The sequence below is a fragment of the Drosophila novamexicana genome, unplaced genomic scaffold, assembly GCF_003285875.2.
Source record: "Drosophila novamexicana strain 15010-1031.04,08,12 unplaced genomic scaffold, DnovRS2.1 tig00000387-arrow-pilon, whole genome shotgun sequence".
NCBI lineage: Eukaryota > Metazoa > Arthropoda > Insecta > Diptera > Drosophilidae > Drosophila > Drosophila novamexicana.
The window spans coordinates 3,293,393-3,305,139 of NW_020824800.1; the positions used below are offsets into that span (position 1 = coordinate 3,293,393).

The following is an 11,747-nucleotide window of genomic DNA, read 5'->3' on the forward strand; positions in this document are numbered from 1 at the left end:
GAGGCCTGGCCAGATCGTACCCCGATTCCGATACCGATTCCAGCCGCCTCGTCTAGATCTGTCGCTGTCAGTTGCATAGTTGCCCCGGCAATTGCATGTCCAAGATCTGCCGGCTCCGTCTCCGTCTCCTGCTCCTAATCCTGCTCCTCCTCCTCCTTCTGCTGCTGATTGTCGCTGAAAGTTGAAAGCCGTTCGGCGCTGGCCGCTGACAGCGCGGAATTGTCGTTCGCATTGTCAGGGGCACCAGCAGCAGAAGAGACGCCGACGTTATACAAAAGATGCAACTGTCGTTGCTCGCTCGTTACTTGTTGTTGCAGTTGTTGCAGTTGTTGTTGTTGTTGCTGTTGTTGTTGCTGCTGCCCAGGCTGACAGGCAGCAACAGAAAAAATGCGCTTGGGAAACTGCCACCGAGCTGCTTAAATCAAATATTGAAATACCTCGCACAGCCCTGACCCAAGCGACAATGCAGCTTAGTGTCCCCAGCTCCAGTCTCCACCCCCCCCCCCCCCCTTTCCCCTGCACCCCTCACAAGCCCAGGCTAATTGCCGCACACTTGAACCAAATAGTTGCTCAACAAAATAAATGCCACATTGTTGTTGCTATTTATTGTTGTTGTTGTTTGTTGTTTTATTGATTTGTGTCTTGCATTTGCTGCAATTTGTTGTTGTTTTTCTCTTTATGTTTTTAATACTTTACAATATTGTATGTAGTCTAAGCGCTAATATAAATTAATTAAAAATACTTGAATTAGTCGGCTAGTTAATTGTTAAATTACCAATTAATTAATTATTAGTAATACCTAGAACGCACAACCGAAAGGGCAACATATAATATAGATAAATGTAATTTTGTAGCGGCAGTTGTGCAAAAAAAGAGTTAACTTATATAATTTCTTTTGTGCAAATTTCATAAATTCCAAGTAGAAATAACAGAATAAAATAATTGTTTGTGTGTCGCCATCTAGCGTGCTTTTCTTGTAATCACTTATAGACGAAAACTTAACCTAAAAACACACTCACTAAACACTCATACACTTATTTATGTACACAATATATATTTATGAAATCAGCGGACATGGAGAAACGTTTCGAGCTGGTTCACGGTTCAAGTGCCGAACTGGTTCCGTTCTGATGCACGTTTCTCATGCCCTGGTTACGTAGAGTACACACGGCGTATGCTTAACATGCGTTTTGCAGCTGGGCAAAGCGGAATGCAAGCAGCGCTGCCAGCGTCAACGTCGCTGCTAAACTGAACAACAACCGTAATCACTAAAGATTTCAGTTATTATCGTTGCTGTTAGAGAGAGACACACATATAAAGAGAGACTAAGAGAGAGAGAGAGAGAAGGAGAGAGAGAGAGAGAGAGAGAGAGAGGGAGAGTTTCAGGTGCGCGCAATTGAATTTCAGTCTTGTTTTCAATGATTTCGTACAATTTTTTCGTTGGAACGGAAATGGTAGAGGGGCTAGAGAAGGTGGAAGGGGGGAGGGTTTAAACGCGCTTTAAAAATTGTAAAAAACGATGTCTAAGCTACGACTAAACTTATGTACATACTATATACTCATATCGGGGCCTACAAAACAGCAAACGTAATTTACAAAAAAAAAAATTTGCTGCTAGGGTTGCGTATTGCTTATAGAACTAAAAACTGGGCAAAACGAAGTTGTGCACTTTCCTCTTGTCGTGTCCTTGCTATATATATATATAGATAGACATATATATGTTATCGTATGTAATACTGCTAAAAAGTCAGAGTAGGCTGTTGTGAAAGCTAAGATTTGGGGGCGGGTCATGGACTTTAACTAGGCTTTAGTCTAGGCTCTTAACTTCTAATAACAAAGGCTAAGCGTAGACAATACATAACACATACACAAAGTGGGAGCTGGGGAGGGGGAGAGGGAGTCGGGGACAGGCTAGTTTGGGGCGTTAGACAGGCTATCAAGATACGGGGGATTGGGTGGCCCTTACAGACACGTGTGTATGATCTTCTTGGTTCGACAGAGCTTGCACTTGACCTCGCAGCACCAGTGGAAGGTGCACGCGCAGCGCTCGACAACGACGACCTCCTGTGTGCGATAGCCACGCCCACAGCACATCAGATCGCAACCATCGACGCCCAGCGAGGTGTCGTTGCACTGCCGACCGTGTGTGCCCAAAATGCCCTGCCTCAGATTCTTCTCACAGAAACTGGGCGACGGCTCCAAATAGACAATGTCCTTCGGACCTGGCGGCTTGTGTTCCGGATTGTGTGGATTTAGCTGGAAGTGATATCTGCAAAGAAGATAACACAAAGAACTTGGGTCAGTTTATGCTGAGATATTTAATTATTTTGATTTTATAATAATGATATTTGACTAATTGCATGTAATTAATATTCCCTCGAGCTGCTTACCTATTGTGTTTGCGTCCCTGGCGACCGCGTCCATGTCCGCGTGCTCTTGCGCCCGCCACCGGCAGACTGTTGGGCGATGGCATATTGGGATGATGCTGTTTGCCATTCGGATGGCTGTTGTCCAGCAGCAGCTCGGGCATGTGATCGTTGAGCATGCGCTCCTCGTCGTCGTAGCCGCTGACCGAGGCTGGCAGCCCATTGCCGCCGCCGGAGACGCCACCCACAACGCTATTGGAGCCCGCCGCATTGGGGCTAACGACGGCGACGGCATTGCTGCTCTGGCGCAGGCTGTTGCTGACCTGGACGCGTGTGGCGCCATCGAAGCGCGCCTTCAGATTGTCGCCTATGACACGGAAATTGGCCAGACGCATCCAGCAGGTTTTTACCGTACACGAGCCGGACATGCCGTGGCATTTGCACTCCTGACGCATCTCCGCTTGAACGTGCTGCAATGAGTAAGGAGAGGGGGGTAGGGGTATTCATTAGTATGACTTTATTAGGCTGCTGCTGCTGCTGCGCCTCCAATATATTTTTCACTTAATTATTTTGCCGTTTTTTGCTCGCTTCGATTGGCGGCCCGCCTGCCACGTTGTTGCAGTTATTAAAAATCAATAAATGTTGTTGCAACTTGCTGTGTGCGCATGTTGCATGTTATTGCTGCTGTTGCTGCTGCTGCTGAAGTCGTTGTTGTTGTTGTAATTGGCCAGACCAAAAGTAAGAAATCAACGCAGTTGGGGGGCCCTGGCAGCCAGCAAGGCGCACAGCACAGCACATGATCATCATCATCATCGATGTAGCCCATAACAAGTAATAAAATAATAACACAGATGGTGGCCCCCAAAGATCTTGGCTCTCCAGCGCAGGACCGAGACTAGCTTTAGTAGCTCTGGAGCTCAGTGTGCTACTTTCTATGCCCCCGCGAGAAACTAGCGACTGGGCGGCGCAGGAGGCGCCGGCAATAGCTCAGCGATACAGTGGAAATTAATTAAATATTTCGGCAGGGAGTTGGGAAATTTCAATCAATATCGATAGATTAATAGATAAGTTAAGATTGATCTGACTTGAGAAGAGACAATTTAATGAAGCTTTAGACTTATATGCGACTTTATGAGCTATCGATAAGTAAGACGATTGTTATTGTTATCGATAAAATTTAATGGAATAACAAGTCAGTCGAAGGTTGGCTGATTGACGGCTTTCAGTTAGTCGGATGTAATCGATAGATTCTGTTCTACAAAATAATCGATATCGAAGTTGTAACGAGATAAATTACCTTGATGGTGCCTAAGCTGATCGATAAATCGATTACACACTAAAACTTTCTCGAAACTAATGTTCGATCTGCGATTTGGAGAGTTTCTCCGTAAAATCAAATCTATTAATCAGGCTAGGAAAGCTCTCTTGATTGATAAATGATCATCTAATGAGTAATTTCATCCACTGTGCAATTGCTTGCGGCAGCTGCGGACTACTTTTTGTAGCTCTCCTACGGAGCTGGAAGCTGTCAACGATTTTAATATACGAGCTACATGGGCGCAAACGAGTGCATGAGAGACAGTCCCGGTACCCGATGCTCTGCACCCGGTCCCGATCCCGGTCTGGCTGCTGTTGAAGCTCCCCGCTCGCTGGACAGCAGACTGCAGTCAGGAGGCTCGCGGAGTCGCCAATTGGGGCGGAAGTCGGCAAAGCACTCGTTGATTTTCATTAGGCAAGTCGTAAATTGTGAGCCAACCAAAGCGATGCCTCGCGACAGGCATTAGAAATATAATGGAGTATCGATCGGGCGATTGATACGATTGGAGTCGAGTTGATAACAGGATTGGTTTACTTACCGCACGGCCCGCCTCGTTGTTGTGCAGATTCATCTTCTCGCGCAGATTGCGTCCTCGCTCGCCGGTGTCCACGAACTCGCGCGAGAACTTGAAGCCGAAGCCAATGTTGTCGGAGCAGCCGCCCCACTCCCAATCCCGAACGCCGGCCACGCTGCCAGCCTGATGATTGGCCTGCGGTGAACGCGTCTGGTGGCTGTAGTCGCAGGTGCAGGACTCGATGGTGCCCTCGCTGCAGGCCCTGGCTATCGAATGGGTCACAGCCGCGCTGGTGATAGCATAGATGAAGCCCGTCTCGCGGCAGCCTGTAAAGGTGTAACAGATAGAGCGAAAGAGAGGGGGCAATATGAGCAACTGTTTCTGTTTCTGTAGCTTGGAGCTGTTTGTTTGCCTTCTGGGTGTTCCACTTGGACACGACCCCCCAAGACAAGAAAAGATCTCAATCTTGTTCAAGTGATTGCGACGTGGGCAACAGTTAAATTCCTTCCTATGAATAATGGCACTTGTCTTCCAAAGTCTGGTCAATTATGACACTTCAAGTTATCACCGCACCGGAGTGCCGCCTGCTGCAAACTGACGCACAAAACTGACACAGATTAAACGTTCAACAATAAATTCCAACTTAACACTTTGCCCCATCTACAGCCCAGCCAGCCAACCAACCGGCAGTCGTCCACTCCTCGAGTGGCCCTTGTAGAAAACTTTACTTTATTTTCATATACAGATATATTTCTTCTATTTTTTTTTTGACTTTTTTATATTTATTTTTAGTAACTGCCTCCGTTTCGCCCGCTCGAGCGACCATCACAGATAAAGAACAATGAAAATTGAATTTACATGTTGCAGATAATTTTTCAAGTGCCTGCGCTACAACTCAAGAGCTACAGATACATGAATTTATGTGTGTGCCTCGTCTATATGTACGTATGTATGACACATGAGCGCAGTCAGGTAGCCCTGTACTCATATATTATATGAGTACACAACTATCTGGTATTTCCCGGAGAATTACTTGACATATTTTTATAAAGAGCTCAAATGAAAATGTTGCAATTATTGTAACTATAACTTTGGATGCTTTTTTGCTATTTTTCAGTTAATATTTATATTTATAATAAAGCAGATGAGCTCTCCCCAATATAATAAAATATTTCCGATAGATTTATATTAAATCAAAAAATACTTTAAAAATATAAATGCATAAGCATTTATTGAATACTCGAGAAGAGTTTCTTGGACCTAGTTAATAGAGCATATATTGCCATATAACATTTCGGGCTTATCGGGCAGAAAATGAAGTATATTTTAGTCTTTTACCCGATTACCAATAATATTGAGGCAGCAGCAGACCTTTTTTAATCTCAACTATTGTCCATGATATTTATTCCCGAAAGCTCGCAAAACCTATATTCAATATTTACTCCATAAAAATCCCCTTGTTATTTCTAAGAGTGTATAAAACTTAATTTGAAGCTTCTTTTAAGCTTATATTACGAGCTTATATTAGCTTATATTACGAGCTGATCATATATGCTCTAATTATATAGTCTCTCATTCTAGCTCTACTTCATAGATACGCTTCAGGTCTGCGTGGCTTGACTTGATGTCTGGGCTAGACTGACGACTGATGATTGATGCCGCTGTGATTGACTGTCGGGCAGGTGACGATGGAGAGTGTCAGCTATGAGCAATGAGCTCTCAACTTCCGCCCGAAATTGCCGCTTTGAATTCCCGATTTCCCGGAATTGTGGCACAAATTTTTATTTTATTTCGTTCAATTCCCGGTTAATGTTTGTTTTTTGTTTCTAGTCTGCGTAAATGTGTGTACGTGTGTGTTTGTGTGTGTGTATGTGCTGCTTGGTTTCATTTTCATTTCTGGTTTTGTTTTCTTTAAATAATTTCACGTAAAAGGTAAATATGTGCGATGTTTAATCTGTGATAAGAGAAGGCGGTCGGCGCATGCGCAAACGTCGTCATCAACAACAACAACAACAACAACAAATTGACTCTGACTTTTGGTGATTAGCTTAGCAAGAATTCGCGTTACATTGCGTGGCAATTGCTGCATTGTGTGTATGTGTGTGTATTGTGTGTGTGTGGTGTTCCCTTTTGTGGGCATTTCTTGGACTGTTTTTTACGCCGTGTAAATAGCTTGGCAAATGTTTCGCAGAAAGAACGCCGAACAAAAGACAATAAAACGGCGAACATTGAGCAATTAAGCGGCGAAAGAAATGAGTGGCTCATGAGAGACTCATGCGGCCCATTCGACTCATTCACATTGGATAATGGGTGTGGCGCAGGTACTCTTTAATTTGCCAACGCAAACAAATGTCCCAGTTCATGTGCATGCGTGTGTATGTATGTGTGTGTGTGTGTGTGTGTGTGTGTGTGTGCGGACAACGCCCACAAAATGTTTATGCATGTAATCCGAGTAGCTTTGGGCTGTGCCCCTCTCCCCCTCTCTAGCGCTCAGGACTTTAAACTCCTTCGTTCTTAATTTTTTTTAGGTTAATTGCTAAACGGATTTCCGTTGCTGCTGGGCGTGGCAAGCAGGCTGATGAAATTGAGAGCAGACAGGGCCAGAGCTCCTGCGTCTCCTGCCCCTGTTCAGGTAGCTCAACAGTTCAGCTAAGCTGCTTAGCAAGGATGCCTCTCAAAGGACCGTGCCTGTGCCTGTCTCTGTGTCTCGGTGTTCCCGGAATAGTTTAGACATTGATATAAAAGCCACAGGCAGCAGCTTGGGGTGGCTGCCATTCGTCATCCTTCATGATTAGAATGCGCAAAAAAGAAGAAGGCAACAGAAAAAAAATCAGCTCAAGAGCACATAATACCCTAGGCAACTAATCGAGCCAGCCTGTTAAAGCGTGTGGCGTGCCAAATTGACAAGGTGTCACCAATTAGAAAACAAGTTAGTTGGGTTGAGTTGAGTTGTCTTCGCCCTCAGTTGACTTCATTTGCAGGCCCAAAGATAACACACAAAAAAATACAAATACAAATACAAATACAAATAAAGTGCCCCGCTGGCTGGACCTGGCAGGGTGATCCCTGCTGTCTCCAGGGTATTAACGCACAGTTTGAGAGCCACTGTGCGGTGCAACCCCAAGTGTTAATGGCCTAGGTGTTAATTAGGGCCAAGGGCACATTAAAATATATAAGACCAAAAAAGGGAAAAGGAAGCGCGATGAAAGTGCTGCGATAAAAAGCTGTCACCAGTCCAACAATTCGACAATCGAGAACTCCATAAAATGTCAAGAGAGTGCAACTCATAAAAAGGATGTTGATAAGGTCAAGAGCCGGTCTATAAAAGTCAGCTGGCGACGAGTGAAAGGTCTTTCTCGGCGCAAACGCACGCGACGCACAACACACGCCCACCTAAACGAGATGGAGGTGGAGGAGGTAGGGCGAACTCTATGGGAATCGTATCGTATCGTAATGTGTGCCAGGTAGCACAGACAGTAGCTAATAAAACGGCAGGACACAAGTTTTTGCCAAAAGCAATTCACAAGAAGAGCCGCGGGCTCTGCTGCCTGTTTACATTTATATGAAAATTATTGTTGACAACAGGCAGCGGGCAGCGGGCAGCGGGCAGCGGGAATGAGAACAATCCCAGACGGACGACGACGGGGAGCGCAGAAAAAGTGTTGCCCGTGTTGCTCAGATGGTCGATTGGGACCTGCAACTAAAAACTACTCCTCGGCAACTGTCGCAGCGGGCGAACAGACAAGCACTTTTGATTGATTTGAATGCGAGAGACCGGAGACCCGCGACCGGCGACCGGAGACCTGAGCCAGAGTTTGGTGCTGCCAACCTGCGGCAATTAGCATAAACATGCTGAAACGCAAGTGGAGCAAGTGCAGCCGCAGACAAGCGCAACAAGGCGATTCCATTGTTCCGCGCGACAGCGAAAGTGGCCCAACATGTGGCACAGTCTCCAACAAAGTTGTGGCAAGTGCCCGATCGTATTACTGTAACAACAAACATGCTACACACACACACACATACACACATGACACTCAACAACATAAATAAGAACCACAACAAGACATCGGCGAGTGCCCAAAAGTAAAGTAAAGTAAAAACTGAAACCAAATCAATTTGTGCAATTGCCAGTTGCAGCGCACAGGGGCGTTGACAACAAATTCTATGTCGTCGCGGCGAAGGGAGGGGTAGGGGCAGCCAGATCACATATCATATTTCACGAGGGGTAACTCTGGATCTGGCCCAGTCAATGAGCGACAGATTCCAAGCTGATTAAGTCCTATGAAATATCACAGCTGGCTGCAAGCTGCCTAATTATGATGGAGAGTTCAGACAGAATTGATATATGCGTATTTATGTGTAAATAATATCAAGTAATCGGCAGGTAAGCGAACTATATAGCTGTTTCTTTGCTTATGGAACAGTCATTCACAATGAAGAGTATACATTTTTCTGATGTTTTTAATAACTATAGCAATATCGGAAATGTATGAATATTATATCGAGGAATCAGCAGGTAAGCAAAGTAAAGGAACATGTCTTTATAAATAGTAAGTTTCACTATATATCAATACGATTAACATTTTTTTAAGATTCATATAATAAATATATATATTTTATATAGATTTAATGTAGATGTAGCAATTTTCCCTCTTTTTCAAAGATCTTACCATATATATTATATATATATCTACAATTTGAAAACATATAAACCCTTTTTGTACTCACCTCGATCGACGATTTTGCCAAACAGATTCTTGCCGCGCAGAAAGTTGCGCGTGGAGCAGTTCCAGCGACGATTGCGGAACTGGTGCTGGCATTCGCTGATGGCCATGTTGGCGCCCTTTACCAGGGCGCCGAGCACGCCGGGATTATCGCGGACCAGGCGTCGCTGCTTGCGGCGCAGCGTCGAGTGTATGGCGGGATCCATATACATGATGCCCGTGCTGATGGGTGAAATGTTGTTGGGTTCGCCGACCTTGGCGATGCCCCTGTTGGACGGGAGGGAGAGCAGAAGGTAAACGGCACAAATTAATAGAGCTCACACACGGAGAGAGTGGGCGAGAGAGAGAGAGAGATAAAGGCGTGGGGGCGTGTCAAGACTATTTAATGCTTGACTTGGTTTTTGCGCCTAATTACAAGTGGTGCGCGGGCAGGGGCAGGGGGAAAATCTCGAGCAGCTGGACACGCACGCACAGGGCACAACGAAAAGGCCGCAAAGACGGATCAACATTTTCATTATATTTGTATTTCTATTTGTATTTGTTTTTGTTTTTGGTTTTTCTGTTATTTTTTTTCATTTTTGGCATTATGTTTATTTCCACTTGACTTGAGTTGAGTTGTGTGTGTTGTTGTTGATGTTGTTGTTCTTGGTTTTTCACTTGCGGCTTTTCCTTTTTGTTGAGCACGTCAATTGCCGGCGTTACTCATGCATGCACCACACACACACACACATACGCACACAGACGCAACCCCATACACTGACAAATATTTGATGACACTTGTCGGCACTCGCTTCCATTTGCTGTCATCTTTTATTTTCTTTATTTCTGTCAAACGGCCTTGCCCAGAAAAATGTTTTCATTTATAATAGATACGAATATAGCGAGTTGTTATAGTATATACTTAAGTATATTTCTTGCTGCAGTTGTTGCTCTCGTTACAAGTTGTTATTGTTGTTGTTGTTGTTGTTGTTGTTGTGCTCTGTGTTTAGCAACAATAAATAAATATAAACAAATGTTTATTGACAGCGGCGCGTATGCAAATTAATTGCCAATTCAATTGGCCGTTGATTGCGGTGGGAAAGTTAATATTTTTGCGTGCATTGTTTTTTGTTTTTATTTTTATTTATTTATTTGTTGCTGCCTTTAAACAATTGCGTAATGCATAACAACTGGAGCCGAGCAACAAAACGAAAGTGTAACAAAAAACACTCGATTTAAACAAAAGCAACAACTGGCGACGGCAGAGCGCAATCGATGCGATTCCCAGGCGGATTAAAATCAATGGGAAAAGATTTATGCGATCGCCGCAGCAGAAAACAGAAAAAACAGCAAGAAAATAACACAAAAAAAAACAGGCAGCATTTTATACAATTTTTTTTGTTTGTTTGCTTTCTGTTCTTTTTTAGCGAAATTTATGCCGTTATAAAAAGTTATTACGGCACGCATATGTGTGTGCTTTGAACTCGAATCGAACTCGGGCGAAATTTTATGCGCAAATCAAAAGACTTAGGCAACGAACTTGATTTGGGAAGCGCAGCTGCTGCAGCTGCATTTGTCGCAGCAGACGCAACGTATTCTTAGCACACTTTGATCATGTCTTGGCCAACATTAACTGGGTCATCAACACACACACACACACTGGCACATACCCCCGCGTTTCCCCTTGGGGTAAAAGTTGAATGCGCGTTTAGAATTTTTAATTGCTTTCATCAGACAAAAAGTTGCTGCTGCTGCTGCATCTTGTGGCTTCCGCATTGTGCGTGCTGCACAAGCACAGCCGCAGCATTGGTCACATTATAGCCAAGACCTTTTGGCATCTTTTGGCTTTTGCCTGGGAAATTTTTGGTTCAGCTCTTGCGTTAATTTTCGTGTCTCTCTTAACAGTTGCTGCGTCTGGCGCGTGCCTGTGCCACAAAAGTTGGCTGTTGCTTTTGTTTGGCTGTGACTTTTGGCTTTGGCGTTGGCTTTGGCTCTCGCAACGCTCGGCGCTGCTGGGCCGTCGCCTGTTTGCGCTTGTTCTTCTCGGGCGCTCGCTAATTAACTGAACTGTTTGTCCTCCCCGCGGAATTTGTTGACTTATGCAAATGTTGCGTGGGCGCATCACATCAGCTGCTCGCTGCCCGCTGCCCGCTGCCCGTTTTCAATGTCAAATGGATTTTCATGATGCTACTTACCACCACATGGAGCCTCGGCCTCTGCCCGACTTCTGTTTGCTTTCGGCGTCGGCGCTGCATAGCGCCAGCAGGCAGACGATAAATATATAACTTAAATCCATGATAAAGTTTTTTGTTTTTTTTTTACACAAATATTATTGTTGATATGCTTGGGCGTACTAGAGCTGACCAGTTAGTCAGTTTTATTTTATTTGCTATTTTGATTTTTGATTATATTCTTAGATTCGCCTGTCAATTGCTGGGTTTGTTTAGTTTGGCGTTTGGCATTTGGCCTGGCTAAATATTTTTTATGGCAATTTCACGTTCAATTAGCACACTATAAATGAGGCATAATCATCATTAGCATACGCACTGATATTGATTTGGATTTGTTGAGCATCGTATTAATTTAGCTTATCGATTTGCTATATTATAGCTTGATCACACGGCTCGGCACTTGTGCTTGGTTTGTGTTTGTTTCACATGTAAAAAACTTGAAACAGTTTTATGAATGAAGCTGAACTCGAACTCTAAACACTTTCCATTCGCAGGGAGAGTGGACGCGACGTAAGTATTTTGTACGTAGAATCGTTGCCGGAGCGGAGGAGTGAAAGATTGTTACCCGGTTCAGTGCCAGCGCTTAACTGAAACACACGGCGCGTTCTTGTACCT

The 11,747-nt window shown here is 44.4% G+C and overlaps 1 protein-coding gene across 1 annotated transcript; it reads right to left on the reverse strand.

Annotated features, from left to right (window-relative positions):
• Positions 1-1,337: 1,337 nt before the first annotated feature.
• Positions 1,338-11,233, reverse strand: LOC115760266 (protein wingless). Its single transcript, XM_030701536.1, has 5 exons — positions 11,097-11,233; positions 8,927-9,189; positions 4,223-4,524; positions 2,391-2,836; positions 1,338-2,269 (listed from the first exon to the last, which is right to left on the reverse strand). Exons 1-5 carry the CDS (start codon positions 11,195-11,197, stop codon positions 1,963-1,965), a joined length of 1,419 nt encoding a protein of 472 aa, XP_030557396.1. The 5' UTR covers positions 11,198-11,233; the 3' UTR covers positions 1,338-1,962.
• Between the last annotated feature and the right edge of the window lie 514 nt (positions 11,234-11,747).